The sequence below is a fragment of the Felis catus genome, chromosome C1 (genome assembly GCF_018350175.1).
Source record: "Felis catus isolate Fca126 chromosome C1, F.catus_Fca126_mat1.0, whole genome shotgun sequence".
Lineage (NCBI taxonomy): Eukaryota > Metazoa > Chordata > Mammalia > Carnivora > Felidae > Felis > Felis catus.
The window spans coordinates 212,498,961-212,516,938 of NC_058375.1; the positions used below are offsets into that span (position 1 = coordinate 212,498,961).

Below are 17,978 nucleotides of genomic sequence, written 5' to 3' on the forward strand. Positions count from 1 at the left end.
AAGGATTAAATAAATGTTTCTCTCAATGGGGTCCAAGGTCACCTACAGTGAGCCACCTGCCTGTTTCTCCATCCTCATCACCTGCCTCCTACATTACTACTTCAAGATAGAATAAACTTTCTTCCCTAATAATTTTAAATGTTAAATATCTCTTTCATATCTGAGCCTTTTCATATGCCTTACTTAGGATGGTCTTTATGTTCTGCTGTCCTCCATTTACCCTTCTCCACTCTGGGTAAATCCTATTTAAAACATACCACCCTAGGGAAGATTTTCTTTAGAGAAAGCTAGACAACCGAGAGGAGCAACCAAGAGACAAAGGGTAGAAAAGGAATAGAAGTTTCAGAGACCAAGAGAGAAGCACAATGAGAGAAAGAGAAGCTCCAAGAGATGGCAGCAGAACAGAGGCAGAGATTGGTAAGATTGACAGAATCACATGGAAAAGAGAAGAAGTAGAAAAAGAACGATGTGTAAGAAATGGAAGATTTTCCCATGATGAGTGAATTATTCTCTGTTTCCAGGGAAAGCTACTGAAGGGAAGGCAACCTCAGGTCTGGGCTGTTGTTTTGTGGAGTGGAGCATACTTGGTTTTTGTTATTTTCTTGCTGTGAGTTCTCTTTGGTCATAAATTGAGATGTCTATGAGATTTCATTCCTTTCTGCTGAGGACAACAAGGCTGTTGGGAATAAGCTTAGGAATCCCATAGGCTTACACCAATGGGCTAACAAGGCATAAAGAATTACAAAGTCATAGGATGCTCACACCCAAGTTTGGGTAAACAAGATTAGGTAAATAAGTATAGAGTAGGTGGGGCAGAAGCCCCAGTATAGAGAGGGAGGGACAAAGGCTTCAATATAGAACATAGGTATATGAAATAAACAAGATTAGGTATTCAGGTTGGAAGCACCCCCAATTTAGTACTATAGCAGAAAACTGCTTTCACAGGAAGGATCAAGTTAGGTAAACAGGTAAATTGGGGTATAGATTGTTGCTTTCAGTGGCAGGGTGAAGTTGCCCAGAGCAGAGATGATTAACAAAAGAAAGGTGCCTTGTCAACCCTGAAGTCATGTGTTCTACCTGTTTCATCCCCTAGGCTAGCTAAGATAAACAGAAGTGGTGCCTCATGTCAGCTATAAACAACCTTCCACCCAATTGCCCGGCACCCGGATTTTGTTTCGTATTAACCCAAACCCCTAACCCTAAATATCTTCAAGACCCCACTTCCCTCACATCCTCAAGTTAACGTTCACAGATTCATAGTCTCTTTGTGCATGTCCATTGCCATGTTTGTAAGCCTTCTGATCCTAATAAAAACAGGGCAAGGACCCTTATTCGGGGCTCTTGTCTTTTCCTGGACATTAGCCATCTCTAGCTTTTAATCCTGCGTCCCACTCTCTTGCTGGACAAGAGAGAACTTTAGACCCAGAGTCTACACCACAAGTCCTGTTGGAAGACCAGTGATGAAGAAGAGCCACAGGAAGCCTTGAGCTCCCCATCAAGATGTGGGCCCAGTGAGGAAGGTGGGGGCAGGGGGTTGCCAGTGCTGGGCTGCAGGGTGTGAGGGGGCTGGATTTTGAGCTGGTGTTTCCTGATGTGTTTTACTCTGAGCACATGCCACAGTCAAAAGATCCAGTGTGTTCTAGAATCCCATGAGTCACATAAATGTTTCCAAGTGCACATTCTAGGAAAAATATGCTGAAGAAAGGGCAATTTCTTTCATACCTATTCATAGTAGAGGCTTGAATTGATAGCAACTGAGCATTTAGCTTCTCTAGAGTATAAAAACGATGTATTATTCTGTTTATTGATAGCAGTGTTTTGTGCCTAAGTTTAGAGAAAACCCCAGGAGAAACATGGTCCTTCAGATCAACTGCTCTCAACTCTAAATTATAATTTTTGACAAATAGTTTTTATTATGTTACTGTGATTTTTCAAAGAAATTTGGCAAACAACATGTCATTTCACCTCCACAAACTTGTGCATTTAGACACACTGTTGCTTCTTCCTATTTTATAGATAAATAAATAGAAGCACTGCAGTGTGTGAGGGTCTTTTACCAGGTCAAATTTGTTACGCAAGTGGAGGGACCGTGGTGATGGTCATGTGGGGCTGGCAGAGGGTCAGGGTGGCCAGCATTACCAGTGCAGAGTTCGCACCAGAGAACGCAGGAGATGTTCAGCTACCCAGGTGAGTGGATCAGGACCCAGTGCAAGAAGATCCTCATCCAACAAATATATTTCAGTGATAGGAGCAGGGAAAAAGAGAAGGGGCTGGTAGGATTGAGGCTTACCATGTGGGATGCAAGAGATATTAAAAGAAAAACTGAGCCACAAAAGAAACTTACAGAGAGCAATGAAGAGCCATGAAGAAGAAAAAAGACCAAAAGGGCAGTCTAGGGATTCACGGAGATGGCCAATCCTTCATGGTATAGAAGCAATAGTGTGTGGTGACTGAATGACAAGAAGGAGAAAGAAGGTATGTGAAGGATAACAGAAGAAGAGGCAGAGCAGGGCTGTGGATCGTCTTAGGTGAGGTTTTATTTTCCCAAGGAGAAGCTCACCTGAGCCCTGACACCAGAATTCAGTGTGCTAAGATCTGTTCCCTCATCATCATATGTGGTTGGTCATTTCTGTGTTTCCCTTCAGTTTCCTATGAGCATGGCACTCTCCAGTGGACAAATGGTGGCCATTTTGAAGAGATTCCCAAACTGCTACCAGGTGATGGGGGAGGTAATTATGACTTAAATGGCCAATTACTTCATTAAATTTGTTTGTCAGTCTGTATGCAAGGGACACTTCCTTCCCTTCTCCCGAACACAAATACACACTTTTACTGCCCCTGTTTTTTTTCTCAGGTGTGTGAGAGGTAAGGGGGGTATATATGGATATAGATAAATATAGGTAGAATAATAATATAATATAACAATAATATGTATAGAATAATAAAAATGCAGACTGGGGGCACTAATGAAGTTGTCTAAGTGGGCCCAATTTAATCTAAATGTGCATGGAATCTAAATACTTCCAGGTTGGGATTTGGGAGGGGAGAGATAATCTTAAACTTACTTCCTAAGCATTGCGTATGATTAATGAAAACTATGTATAGCAGAGATAGAGGAAGTGAGTTAAGAGAATAAATAAGGAGATATTGGAGCAAAGAGATACAGAACATCATGGAGGAACAAAAGGACAGAAATGCAAACAGCTGGCAGAAGTCAGGGAGAGCAAATGATAGTCAAAGAGGTCCATTGCTTCATGGTGCAGCAACATGTGGGGACAGAGTTAGAGGGAGAAGAGGGAAGGATAGAGAAGGAGAAGGAGCCTAACAAGGTGTTAAAAAAAGGCAGAGCAAGTTCTGTCGGTACATACATAGTTTTCTTCATGAGGAGCCATTCTCCTGCACTCTGAGCATCAGAGCTCCGATGCTCTCTAAGCATTGGCCATGTCAGGCAGAGTCCAGGCCAACTGTCTATCATGTTCCTGTTTCTCTCTTCAGCGTCCTGTGAACTTGTGGCTCTACAAAGGGATGAAGGAGGAGAATCAGAAGAAATGCCCAGATTACTACCTTATGATGAAGAAGGTAATTGGGATTTAGATAAGTTATTGTCTAAGCAAAACTTTATTTTCCTGTCAATACAGAGGATCACCTATTCTTTCATCCTCTTCCCTGTTCATCCATCCATCCATCCATCCATCCACCCATCCATCCATCCACACTCACATAAACACAGACTATGGCCAGCTTCTGGTTGCTTCCTTTGAGAGATACAAGCAATGAAGAATGATCTCAGATTGGTTGCTGTTTCCTTGGGTGTAGAACATACACAAAGAGACGGAGAGTGAAAAATATAGATGGAATCGTGAAATGAAGACAGACCAGGGTGATTGACAATCCTACCTAAATAGACATGAAGTCTAAATATAACTAAGCTGGAATGTGTTATCGTGAGGGGAGATCATTTTCAACCTATTTTCCCTGAGGTTGTGCCAGGAACATGGGCATAATGAGTATAATTGCAATACAGAGAACTCATGTGAAAGAGTTTGGAAATGGACCTGGCAAAATTAAGGATCTCTCTGCTTGTTTGCCAATGGCCACAGTCCAGAACATTGACTATGTGGGAGAAGGAATATGACGTGGACAAAATATGCAGAAAGTCTGAAATTTAAGTTTTCAATTTCAATTCTTAGGTTGAAAACTTAGAAACAGAGTTAATAACTAGAGAGAACAGATAGAAGCAGGGAAATGAGCACCATGGAAGAAAGGAGAGAAGCTCAATAATCTTAAACAGGTAGAGAACATGATGTTAAGACAGAAAGATGCAGAGGCAGGAGGGAACACTAAGAAATAGAAAGGTGAGGAGGGGCATATAAATTATATATTGAGAAAAAGCTACAGGAGATGAGTGAAAACTCAGCAGAGGTGAATACTGTTTACAAGGGATATAGAAGACAGTTTGGGACATTGTAGGACTTGAGAGAAGAGTCGCTGGTCAGAAACAAGTCTGGAACTAGGGGTGGAACATGTTAGCAATGTGTTTTGAGGTTATGATGTCCCTAGTTACCAGTATGGCACCTGTAATATTCTCAGAGAGAGTGAACCTCCCCCTGGGAAGACTTGTCTGCTCCCATCTACAACGTATGATCCTCAAACACCTATGTCTTGCCCAGACTTGTCTTATGATGTCTGAAGGACATCTCCATTTGGAAGTTTTACAAAGAACCTCAATACAAGACACCCACAATTGCATGTGCCCTCTCTCTTGACACCAGATCTGCTTCTTTTCCAGTGTTCCCTATCTCAGTACGGAATACCATTGTTCCATTCTTCAGACAGAAACTTAGGGATCATCAGTGACCGATCCCCTTCCCTCAACTCACACAGCCTATCAGTCATCCAGGTTAGTCAGCTCTACCTCAAACTTGTCTCTTGCCCATCCATTCCTCTCCACACCCAACACAAATGCTCCGGTCAGATGTCTCTTCTCTCTGGAGACAGAGCAACAGCCTTTAGTCTCAAATCTTTGCCCCAGTCATATTCCCATCACACCCAATCTCTCCAGGTGAACCAGAGGACTCTGAAAATGCAGGTTGATTTATCCTACATTCTTACATTAAGCCAATAACTTCTTGTTGTCAGAAAGATTAAGTCAATTTTCCTTCCCATGACTCCTCCTGCCCTGCAATTACTTCAAAAATTTGCATAATGCTTTTTCAGTGATTTTAATTTTCTGATAACGCTTGCTTATCTGAGCTTTGGCACATGCTTGGCCCTGTGCTTGGACACCAGAACTATTCTGGACAGTTTTCTTGTTCACTAATTTGGTGAAATCATGTGGAAATTAGACACTGTCTCAGAGAGGCCTTTTCTGATCCTTAGAAAGCACCAGGATGAGAGATGGGCAGAAGACATAAAGCACAGCATCAGGAAGGCATGAGGAGAAAAAAGGGAGGTGGGAATAGACTTGGGGAAAGAAACAAACCAAGACAAAGAGGAATGCCAAGACATCCCAGGAGTGAGATACAGAAGTAGAAATGCAAGAGGCAGACACATGCAGGAAGGGTGAAAATGAGAGAGAAAACAAAGTGTGGGAGACAAAGTGTGCAAGGTTTCTGACAATCTCTGTCACATTACTGGGCTGTGCGAGGCTTCCTTTTACCTTTGTAAAACCTTATGACACAGGCAGGAAAACTGTTGTAACCTCTGTTTTGTGGACAGGGAAAGAAAGCACAGAAAGGCACACTGGTTGTTTTTGCAAGGGCAAAACAGAAAAGGAAGAGTGGGCAGCAGTGGGTGTGTCACTGAGGGTGACAGTGATAGGGAAACCACCTGGAAGTCAGGGTGGGGGCACAAAGGGAACATGAAGAGGAAGCCCCAGGAGCCCTAACAGGTGAGCCCCAAAGGAGTGAAACTGGGTCCAACATAAGACCCCCATTACCTTCATTAAGGAAAAAACTAACATTGGTGGGGAGAGAAAGCGTGGGAATGGACTCAACCACTTGGACTTGAAGACATCTAGAGTAAGAAAGCTCAAAAGGGTAATAGGAGAAAAGAGATGCATTATTGCTGAAAGACAAAAACAAAAACAAGAGGGAAAAACAAGAGATGGGGGAGAAGTCCAGACAATGGAAGAGATACACTACTAGGTAACAGAAATGCAGGTAGGACCCTGAGAAGTGGACAGAGGAAGTGCAACAAGATGGCAGAAAGTAGAACAAGACAGCCTCCCAGGGGTGGCATGGAGCAGGCGCTCACTGTCCCATCCTGGTGGGCACAGACATGCTGAGGTTTGCTCCCACTGCCCTCCATGGTCCATCATGTCGCTGTTTCTCCACAGTGACCTATGATTCTAGAGCTCTGCAAATGACTAATGAAAGAAAACCAGAGGAGATGCCCAGCCTACCTGGAGAAGAGGGAGAAGGTAATTCTGATTTAAATTCCCAACCACCTCAATAAATCTTTATTTTCTAATCAGCACAAAGAAAAATCTTGCCTTTCGCCCATCCTACCATTCTCTTCTTCATATTCACATACATACAGATGGCCCTGTGTCCATTTTCTGTTTTGCTTTTTTTCAAAACTGGGAGAGAGAGACTAAGGATAACAGTGAGCAGAGCTCTTGAGTGGAGAGGGTATTCCTGCCTGGAGAACAAAGGGAGACAGGATATAGCAAAGGTAGGCTACAGTACCAGAACAGAAGGACCTGGGTGATTTTATTAAATGCCCATGAAAATCCAAATACCAGCAGGCTCTGGCAGCTGAGGCAATGAGATCGTTTTCAGCCTACTTCTGGAAGTACCAGGAACATGGAAATAAGTTTTGTGAGTGATTGCTAGGTTTGCACTATAGAAGGTCTGTTGGGAGACTGTTAGGATAGAGCTGTTAAGAGAAAGCCATATGGTGCTGTGGTCCATGTCAAGAAGGAAGAACTTTTGTCAATTTGGGGGGAAGCATCTGTGAGACTGAGGAAAATAGATAAAATGATGGAAATTTTACAGGCATCCAGAAAGATAATACTCAGAGAAACAGAGATAGAAAAGGAGAAAGCGAAAGGCAACATGGAAAGGATATAAGCTCACTAAGAGATGAGATACAGAGATGAAAATTAGAGAGATTATATAATCATCTGGCAAGTAAATACCAAAATAATAATAATGCAGATGGAAGCACAACAGGAACTATGCAGAGAGTTATATCAAAATAATTTAAAAGTCAATAAGGAGTGAAAATTGCTGTATAGGGAGGGAAGAAGCTGGGATCTTGTAACACTGATGTTTGAGTCTGGACAGGAGCATCTTCCAGCAAATGGGGTCTATCTCAGTAGTGAGTCTTCAGATTTAATCTCCCTAGTAAGAGAGTAGTGCCCGGAACACTGGGAGAGCAATATCCCTCTCCCTGTCAGTCTCAGCTACTCTCAGGTACCAGAATGAGTCTCAAATACATGCCTGCTAGGCACACCTGACTCCCAAGGTCATCCATATATGTACCTGAAGGCATTTATCACAGGATCTTCTCCATCTGGATGACTTTCAGGAACTGACACTTCCCAAATTGAAACCAACGACTGCTTTTGTGAAACTAGAAACTCCTTCTCCAGGGTTTGCTCCCTCATTCAAGGGAACATGAATGTCCCATTTCCTCTTGCTCCCATCCCACCCATTTTCTCCACTTTAGCATGATTGTTATTTGCAAGATGTCAGTCAGATCATATTATTTTCCCATATAAACACAGTGAGATTTGTTGCCTTAGAATTAAATCAGTTGTCCTTCCTGTGATTTCCTGTGTCTCCCATTCACCGTAGGGCGCCACCCTATTTCTTCTGCCTCATCGCTAATGATAGTGTAAATATTTTTAGTGATTGTGATATTCTGATCTTTCTTTTATATGTGGGCCTTTGAGCAACTTTTCCGGGTGTTTGGTGGTGTTGTCTTGGCCTAGTCTGCTCCATAACCCATCCCCTGATCGGGTCCTATTGCACTATGTTAGGGATGCCTCTCTTGATGGCCAGCACAAGGAAGGGAGCAAGAAGAGAATGAGTGACATAAAGACACTAATGAGTATCAGGGACACAAGAGACAAAGACAGAAGCAGAAGAGACACAAACACATCCAAACACAGAGAAGCACATGGAGACACTGGTAGCAGGAGACAAGGGCAGAGACAGAAGTAGTGAGCAGGGGCAATGGGAAAGGGGAAGAAGTAAGAGAGAATTAGATGTACACAAAGGAAGATGGTAGATGGTCCTCAGGCTCTGATGATAGTGACAAGATTAAGTTAACCTGCAGGCCAGGTGAGCCCAGAGGGGGACCAGATGGTTTGGGACGGGGACAGTTCTGCCTAGCAGATACCTGAGTGTCCATGTCTTCATTATGAGTTTTCTCACCATGATCTCCCCTGGTTGTGTACTGAAATGGCTGGCGGGTTTCATTCCTTCCTGCAGAGCATGGCCATGCCATCTGGGACATCAGTGATGAAGAAGAGCCTCAGGAAGTCTTGAGCTCCCCATCAACATGTGGGCCAGGTAAGAAAGGGATGGCCAGCTCTGGGCTGTAGGGTATCAGGTGGCTGCATTCAGAGCTGAGCAACATGGCCTTTTTTGTTGGAATAGATGCATTCCCTCTTAATGTTATAGTAGATAAATACTGGGAAGACAGAATCTTTTTCCTTCATACTCTTTATGTCTATTTATACAAAAGACTCAATATTGTGATTTTAACCCCTGCCCACCCCTTATTTTCTATAAAGAATTAAAACTATGTATTTATCTAGTGCTTAATATTATTATTATATTGTCATAACCTTGGGTAGGCCTCAGAAAAATGTGGTTCTGAGATCTACTTTCCAGGAGGAAAGACCAAGGGCTCTCCAGCCCAAATTACAGTTTTTGTCACATGTCTGTCATCAGGTTTTGGATTATGTTGCACTTTTTTCTTTTCAAAGGACTTGGGCAAGCGAGATTTCCTCAGAAAACTTTAGGACTTAGCTAGGGAAACTGTGGCTATTCTTCCTTAGAGATAAGACATGGAAGAACAGACAAAGGATACTTGTTCTTTCCCCCAAAGATCAAGTAGGAGGAAGAGCAAAGACCTGTGCCCTGAGCATCTCATTGCAGGTAGTGGCTGTGTGAGGCTAGCAGGGGTCAATGTGGTGGACACACATAAGAGTCCAAAGGGATACCTGTGGCTCCTAAGGGGACCAGAACAAGGCCTAATGCAGAGAGAGAGACTTCCACTTCACTAATAAAGAATGCCACTAGGGAGGGGAAGAAGTCAAGAGAGACAGTGACAGAAGGAATGGATCCTGCTATAGGGATTAGAGAGACCTAGAAGAGCAGAGCTAGGAGGAATAAGCAGAAAAGAAAAGATCAAGGTCACTATTGAGGAAAAAATGATGGAAAAGTAAAGAGATAGAAGTCAGGGGAATGGAGCCCACAAAATCAAAGATGCGCAAATATTCTCCTAGTGCAGAAGCAGAAATATTTGGAGGCAGATCTATGGGAAGGAAACAGAGAAGCAGAGAGCAGAAGAGTTAGGTGATGGAGATGGAAACAGAGGCAGAGCAGGGCTCTGTTGGATCTCAGATGGGGTCCTTGAAGCAGATGTCCCTTTTCCCAAAGGGCAGTTCACCTGTGCTCTGAAAATCTTGGCTTGCTTCCTTTCCTTGTTTCCCTTCAGGGTCCTGTGATTCTGAATCTCCTCAAATGACCAGTGAAGAAGCACCAGAGAAGGTGCCCAGCCAAGTACTATATGATGGGGAAGGTGATTATAATTTCAACTCCCATTTCACTGAATCTTTGTTTCTCTGTCTGCAAGTAGGAAAATCTCCCCTTACTTCTCCCCACCTCCACTGTTCCCCTTCACTTACCCATACAGAAGGAATGTGTAGAGCCAAGTGAAAAGGATCAAAAATAGAGAATTAGGTGTATGGGATGGGAGGGAGATGGGTGATCATTCTCAGCCTCTGGTGATAGTGGCATGAGCTATGTCAACTCCCAGCTCAGGTGAACTCAAAGGCAGGAGGGTATAAGAGCAGGGACATTCCCACCTGGAAGATACTTGAGCCTCCTTGGTGGTCTTTTTTCTCAGGATGAGTTTTTCTACTATGGTTTCCATTGGTCATATGCCGGATTCGCTAATGGATTTTATTCTATTCAACAGACAGTAGCAGTGACTGTTTAGAGATGTATTATGAAGAAGACCCCCAGGAAGACTGGAGCTCACCACCAGAAAGCGAATCATGTAAGGAAGGGCAAATGGCAGGATTCCCACCCCCTTTTTAATGGCTGAATAATATTCCTGTGTGTGTGTGTGTGTGTGTGTGTGTGTGTGTATCCACCACATTTTCTTTATCCATTCATCTGTTGATGGACACTTAGGTTGTTTCCATGTCTTGGTTATTGTAAACAATAATGCAATGAACATGAGGGCACAGATATCTCCTTGACATAGTTATTTTGTTTCCTTTGGATATATACCCAGAAGTGAAATGGCTGGATGATAATGGTGGTTCTACTTTTAATGTTTTGAGGCTCTCATACTGTCCTTCATATTGGCTGTACCACATTACAGTCCTACCAACAGTGCACCAAGCTTCCTTATTCCCATATCCTCACCAGCATTGATGATCTCATGTCTTGATAGTCTCTTTTTCTTAATATCGACTCCTCCATATAGCATAACCTAATAATAGGGGTAATATCTCATGATATTCACAGTTCCTGTGATCAGGGAAGTGGAGCCAAGGGGACATTGAGAACTATGCCTACCACAATGAGACTTAAGTACATTTCTGGAAAATAACTGTCCAGACAAGTCATTGACTTACCCAAGTAAATAATGTAAGCTATTGTTATCAAATTGTACATCAAACAAAGCTAAGCATAAATGTATTAAAGAAAAGAATATGGCTTCAGAAAAGATTATAGTAATTGCATTAGGCACTACAGAGAAGTGAGATATACCTACTTTGCTGATTGCTTGCAAATCTTGAGTTATGCATAGTGTAGATGTACTAATGGTCACATCAATTATAAACTGATTATGTGTAGAGGCACCTGGGTGGTTCAGTCAGTTGAGCTTCTGACTTTGACTCAGGTCATGATCTCACAGTTCGTGAGTTCAAGCCCTGTGTTGGGCTCCGTGCTGACAGCTCAGAGCCTGGAGCCTGTTTCTGATTCTGTGTCTCCCTCTCCCTCTGCCCCTCCCCTGCTCACACTCTGTCTCTCAAAAATAAATAAACATTAAAAAATTTTAAAAAAAACCATAAATTGATAATGCTTAGGAAAATTTTCTAGGAATTCTAAAGTTATTCTTTCTTTAGTACACTTAATCTGGTAGTTTGATTTGCAGAATATATCTCTACCTATTAAATTTATAGGGATTTTTTTTAAGAAAAGGAAGAAACTATTAGATGATGGTCTGAAAGTAGCAGTAAGTGGTTGGGACATGGGAACTTTCGGTCATCTCTCTCTCTTTTGTAGAAATACTATCAGGGACGCCTGGGCGGCCCAGTCAGTTAAGCATCAGACTCTTGATCTTGGCTCAGGTCATGATCTCCCGATTCGTGAGTCAAGCCCCCCATCTGGCTCTGTGCTGACAGTGCTGTGTCTGCTTGGGATTCTCTCCATCTGTCTCTGCTGATCCCCTACTAGCACTCTCTCTCTATCTCAATAAATAAATAAACATTAAAAAAATACTATTAAATGCACTGTTTACTCTTGACATGCCCAAAGTTCCCAATGAAACATAAAGTCATATTTTGTGAAATTTTGCCATTTACTAAGATAAGTGCAAGAATCATTCTGCAGGTACAAAGAAGAAGTACAGTTCTGTCAGTGGAAGACTGTGGCTTTGGCCAAGATACACCTATGACAAATAGCAACAAAGACACTATATGCAGTCATTAATGCAAATGGTGTCCTGCAGGTGAATGTGGTATTGGGTTCATCCAGAGAGCAAAGACTACAATGGGGACATAGGGTCGATTACATGATAATAGTTGACCTCAGATTATGACTTACTTTCAAAAATTGACAAGAGGTTTTGGTGGGGGACTCAAGACCAAGAGTGACCAAATATATTTGCACAAATTGGCTGCTGTCTAATAGACCCACATCCGTTAATTAGCTTTGGATAGGGGACTTATCAGGTCTATGCCTCCATCTGTTTGCTTTGGATCACTTTCTTCTAACATTCAAGAAGCACAAGAAAATCAGGAGCAAACACACATAAGATAAGACTTTTGAAAAATAGACAAAAGTGAGAGTAAGTGAAACAGTGGAAGAATAAAAACATTACCAGAATATTTGCTAACTGCTGTACCTCCAAACCAAAATGTCTAACTACTTTGCATCTAACTGCATACACATCTTTAAACAATAAAATTAATTCAGAAGTAAGAACTCAGTGAAACAAGTCAGAGCTCAAGTCACTGTTGAGATGGATTGATGAGGAAGACCATCTGAGTTGGGCACAAGAGGCTGTGGATTTACACCTATTGATCCACGGGTCCCACAGGAGATCCCTAAACAAGACTCTTCAGGATGGTCTTGGTGGGAACTCCATTTTTGAAGGGATAGACCATCATACAACATCTCAAGTTAAAAGAGGGATTTATTGTTTGCTGAGCAAGGCACATGGTGGAAGCAGGTACTGTACTTACAGGACACATTTTTTTAAAAAAGAAAATTGCTTTTATTAGAGTTTTGGGAAGGCTGTAGTTCAGGGGCTACAGACTTTTAGAACCAGGGAGAGTTTACAACTAGGTTATCATTTAGTCATAGACACGGGCTTTCTGGAGAGTGGCTGTTGTTGATGATTGGCTGATTTTCAGAAGTGTAAAGCTGTCACTAATTGCCTGGCTTTAAATGTGGTTTGTGATGTAAATAGTGATTGGCCAAATGGGATGAGTTTAAAACTCATTCTGGTAATTACTTTTTACAATTTTCAAAGAACAGTTGGTTTTTTTCCTGGAAGGATAGGATCTTTTTATTTTATTCTTAGAGCTACAGATAGAAATGTAAGAGTAGAGAAAGCAGAATGAGGTACAAAAGATGGGAAAAACATGGCTTTGGCAGCTCTTGGTTGTGATTATTGGAGCAGGAATAGTCTTTTCCCAGAAAGCAGCTCATTTTAACTCAAAATATCAGGGTGCAACATGAAAGCACCAAGAACTCTTCCCTAATCACTGTCTCAGAATCCACAAACTGTAATTTTCTTGCTTCTCTCTAGCATATGGTGAACTAGAAGCTGTCCAAATAAATAGTGAGGAAGAATTAGAAGAGCCTACTTCCAGCCTACTACCCTATGATGGACAAGGTAATTATGACTTAAAGAATAATAAAACCAGAAACAGAAGCTGACAAAGAGAAAAAGACAAGGAAGGGAAAAGCAAGACTTAAAGGAAGGGCCAGAGATGGGTAGAGCCAATGAAAGGTTTCGGAGGAAGAAGTAGAGAAGTAGAGATCCAGAAAGGTACAGAAAAGGGGATCACTGGGGTAAATAAAAGTCTTCATACATCACAATTTTGGCCCAGGAGCAGAGCCACCAGCACGTGGAAATGAGAAGTGTACCTGTGTTATGTGCTTCTCAAAATATGTGCCAGAAGGTCCAGAAGCAAGCATTGCAGACAGCGAAGCATGTGCCATGATAGGTAAAGCCACCTGTGGGTGTGGGATGGGCATGACTCTATGGGCACCACAGACCCAAGTAGGATGGTATCAGGTGTTCTGGCCCATCCCAGTATCTTGTTCCCTGCTTTGCTCGACCTGACCCCTTTGGCAATAATAGAGAGGCAAGAGATTATTATAAAGTCATGTTTAACAAGATGGTCCCTGCTGATTATGCATGAATGATGTGGTGGAAATATGCTCTTAAAGATGGCAGTATCTCATTGACTACATTAGTCTTAATCATAAAGGCTTGTATTTATACAGTGATTTCCACCCTGTCACAGCCAATCTCCTGTGGAGCCCAAGAAAGCCAACCATACTTCTGCTAGTAGATAATAGTGTCATTTTGTCACAACCTTAGAAAACTCTCAAAAGACAACTGATCATGCCACTTAATTGTCATGAGGAAAGACTATTCTTGACCTAGCATATATTTTTGATGGATGCCCTCTAGCATGTCACTGGTTTACAGAGTGATTTCCTATACATGTTTGGACATAAGATTTTATTTAATCCTCACAAAAATCTTAAGACCTAGACAAATATCTCTGAGTAGACTGAAGTACATAGGTATTTAAGAGTGTTTTTCCAATTACTATTGAGAAATAAAGGAAGGCTCATTCTGGACTCCTAAAGTCAGTAGGTTTTTAGTCCCTTTAGAAGGAAGAGAGAAATGATAAACCCAAACATCTCTGTAAATTCAAACCTTCTGCAGTTTGAGTAATCCTAACATTGGTAACTTTTATTGACTAATTTCTGTTTCCTCACCCTCACCTGTGATTCTAGATACTGTGGATCTTAGAAACAACTCTACTTCGGGAAAACTCAAGAGGAAAAGAAGTAAGGCATAAGATTTTAGTTGCTTTTGATGTTAGAAATGAGTTTTTTAATGCTAGCATTATTATTACTTACAATAATAAGAGATAATAATAGGATGTCTGTTTAAAGATGTCCATATCTTAATTGCTGAAATTTGTAATCTGTTATCTGACCTGGCAAAAGAGATTTTACAGATATAATTAAGCGAAGGACCTCGAAAGGTGAGATTATTCTGGATTATCTGGGTACACTCAATATAATGGAATAGGCTTTGAAACATGGAAGGTTGTTTCTGGCTGTTGGGGTAGAAGGGTGGCTATGGAAGATAGTCACAGAGAGATGCCATATTGCTGGCTGGAGGAGGAGGAAGATGGAGGAAAGGAGCCAAGAATATGGATGAACTCTGGACACTAGGAAAGTCAAGGAAATGTATTCTACTCTAAAGCCTCCAGAAAGGAATGAAGGTCTACTGGAACCTTGATTTTAGCCCGGAGAGACTCTTGTCAGGCTTCTAATTGACATAACTGTGAAATGATAGTTTTGTGTTGTTTAAAGCCACTAAATTTGTAGCCTAAGCTATAGTTTACCATGTTTGCATAAGGAGGCAAGTGAATGCTTGGTTTTCACACAAAAAGGGCAATCCCATGGACACACGTGGTGGCCCTGGAAGGGAAATGTTTGCAGTTGTTGAGGAATATACATCAGCCAAGGGAAGATGGACAGTGCCTCCAACGTGGGCCCCTGGCCAGCTATAAACCTTGGACTTCCCAGTTCCATTTGTTGCATTGAGTCCTTGATTTGGGGGTAGGGTTTGGCTGGGGGGAACTTCCTGAGGACAGTCCATCTAATCTGTCCTCTTTGTCCATCATACCAACCAAGTGGCATCTGTCTCCCTTCCCCAATGACTGAGAGTGGAGGTGGGGATGACGTCCAGAGGGATCTTGCACGGGATGTGCAGAAGTTGGGGTCTCTCTCTGTTTTCTCGTGTCTGATGCAGAATGGCAGACTCAGCATCTCTGTGGTAAGAGGCATGTACCAGGGTGGTTTCTCTCTGGTGGTAGGTTCGGGATAGTTCTGCAAGGCAGATGTCATTAATGTTCCTCCTTCCTCCATTCTTACTAGGGTTTCCCAGGTTCCCTCTTCAGATGCCTGGATTTTTGCTCTTCCTTTACTGCCACAAAATCTGTGTGTACCATTCAGGTGGCTGGAACTTCATCTTCCTTTCCAAATCATCTCCTATTCCCACTCAGACCTTTTATCCAGATAGCCAGAAACAAGTGGAGTAAAGGCATTTGCATAAAATGTAATCAGAATTAAATCTGAATCCCCTGGGCTCTCTGAAGGCTGTGCCCTCTAGGCTGGTAGGGGAAACTATGAGGCATCGCCTCCAGGAACAGGCAGAACAGAATCCTGAATTTTCAGAATTGGTCTATCTAACACCATTAATCCTCCACTGCTTTGATCCTGATCATGATGCAGGAATGAAGCCGATCCTTTCTGGGGACAGCTGCCTTCAGTGACCAAAGAGCCTTCCAGAAGTGCATGGACAGGAAAAGCTGAGGGACATAGAGTCAGACAATCTGTGTATTGGAAGTAGCTTTTTGGATAAGGGCACACATTGCCAGACTACAAATGGTTCATGTCACTCTCATGACACCTGTGAGTTTCTAGAGTCACCATGGTGTGGCCAGAGTCAACTGGTCTGTAAGCTGAGGCATGGATGGTGTTGAGGCACCACCCATGGGCCCAAAAGGCCTCAAGGCCTGATTAGTGTGCTGGGAGCAGTTAGGAGCAAAGCCCCTTGGGATGTGGCTCTCCCCACCAAGAGACAAACTGGGCAGTTTCTGGGAGGAGTCACAAGCCTGGCATGCAGCTGTAGCCCCTACAGAGGGCTGTAAAGGGTCATGGAAAGTTGAGGTGCCAATGGGGCAAGACCCCTGAATTCTTGAACATACCATTTCCTTGGATGAGCAAGGCCCTTCCTGCCTTTAAGTCCCAGAGTGTGAGTTGACCCACCTACGAATGGAAATCTCAAGTGGGAGTTGGAAGGCCTCCTCCATGGATTGGGTCTTCACCCTTAGCAGTAAAAATCTAGTAGTTGGCTATTGTTATTTCACAATAGTAACAAGGTACGAGCTCTGTTTACCCAGTGCCAACGGTCTTCTCACGCGCCTGTATTTTCACATCATTCACAAGAATGCAAAACACAACACATAACCCGCTGCGGTTTCTTTACATTCTCCCGGAACTTCGAGCATTAGATGGCATGTAAGTGGGAGGATTTGGGTCACAACTGCACGTACGGAGACTGCTTAAGTCTCCACGTCAAAGCTGAGAATGCCTCCGAATCCCCAGCACGGCGGATTATCCGTGACACGATCCAGCTGTGAGGAGTGTGCCTCCTTATTGCACATTTGAATGTACCAGAAAGACACTTGAAGAGGAAACATACTGCTATATACCCACAACAATGATCATTCAGGTGAAGGCACCAGCAGGAATTTATTTTCCAATTTTAGTGTTTTGTTTTTTTTTTTTAATTTTCAAAGGAAGGTCATCTCCTATAGTCTCCCAAGTCCGTGCAGAATAAAGCAGAACTCTGAAATCAGCCTCACACTGCTGTGCTTGTAGTTAAGAATTTTGCCCTGTTCTGTGGCCTGTAAAAGTACATGAAAACTATCAGCACATATGGCTTTGATAATTATATTTATAGCTCTGAATGATGAACTTTATTCTCTTTTGTTCGAAGGAAAAAAGAAAGGCCATTGCTGGACAAGACATAAAAGGAAATTTCAGAGAAACTTACCCCAAAAAGGTAAGCACTTGAGCTGCTTCCTAGCAGTGGTGTCCTTAGGACCTAAGCTAAGCCACTATTAACAGAGGCCTGAAAACACAGTGGCTTCCACAAAATCGTTTAGTTCTCTAACATGTAATCACCCAGAGCTAAATGATTCAGGGAGACACTGCCATCCTCAATATGTGGCTTCTCTGCTGGCTCAAGAAACTTGTATTAACTTGGTAAGATGTTCCACAGAAAGACAAATGCAAAAGCAGACTGTGTAGGTGTGTGCGCATGCGTGCACGTGGTAAAAAGCAAAAACATGTAACTATACAAATGTGTTTTTATCTGTCTACAAATTCTTATTTGTTCATATTAATCTGTATGGAGAGAGACATAGGTATAGGGGAAAATCAGTAGATGTTCATCAATAAAAATATAAGCAGTAGTTGCATATATATGGTCATTGGAGTAGAGGTGTGTTTTTATTTGTGGTTTTTAAATGCATGTGTTTACATTGGAAATATTAAACACGGTCAAATTTTGTAATGAAAAAGTATTTAAATAGTAAAGGGACAGCCTTGGTGGCTCAGTCAGTTAAGCATCCAGCTCTCGATTTCAGTTCAGAGCCCACATTGGGCTCTGCACTGCCAGCATAGAGCCTGCTTGGGATTCTCTCTCTCTCTCTCTCTCTCTCTCTCTCTCTCTCT

At 42.4% G+C, this 17,978-nt stretch overlaps 1 protein-coding gene across 23 annotated transcripts in view; it reads left to right on the forward strand.

Annotated features, from left to right (window-relative positions):
• The window catches only part of LOC101093705 (nuclear body protein SP140), a 65,684-nt gene that overhangs the window by 30,774 nt on the left and 16,932 nt on the right, over positions 1–17,978 (forward strand). For 18 of the 23 annotated variants that reach the window (XM_019838824.3, XM_006935664.4, XM_006935662.4 and 15 more), the window contains 10 exons: positions 2,646–2,729; positions 3,496–3,579; positions 6,338–6,421; positions 8,442–8,522; positions 9,676–9,759; positions 10,159–10,239; positions 13,231–13,317; positions 13,535–13,651; positions 14,457–14,510; positions 17,239–17,304. In XM_019838824.3, the coding sequence (XP_019694383.3) occupies positions 2,646–2,729; positions 3,496–3,579; positions 6,338–6,421; positions 8,442–8,522; positions 9,676–9,759; positions 10,159–10,239; positions 13,231–13,317; positions 13,535–13,651; positions 14,457–14,510; positions 17,239–17,304 (822 nt within the window). The remainder of the gene's footprint in view (positions 1–2,645; positions 2,730–3,495; positions 3,580–6,337; positions 6,422–8,441; positions 8,523–9,675; positions 9,760–10,158; positions 10,240–13,230; positions 13,318–13,534; positions 13,652–14,456; positions 14,511–17,238; positions 17,305–17,978) is intronic. The other 5 variants (XM_045034591.1, XM_019838818.3, XM_019838819.3 and 2 more) reach the window with 4 other exon arrangements.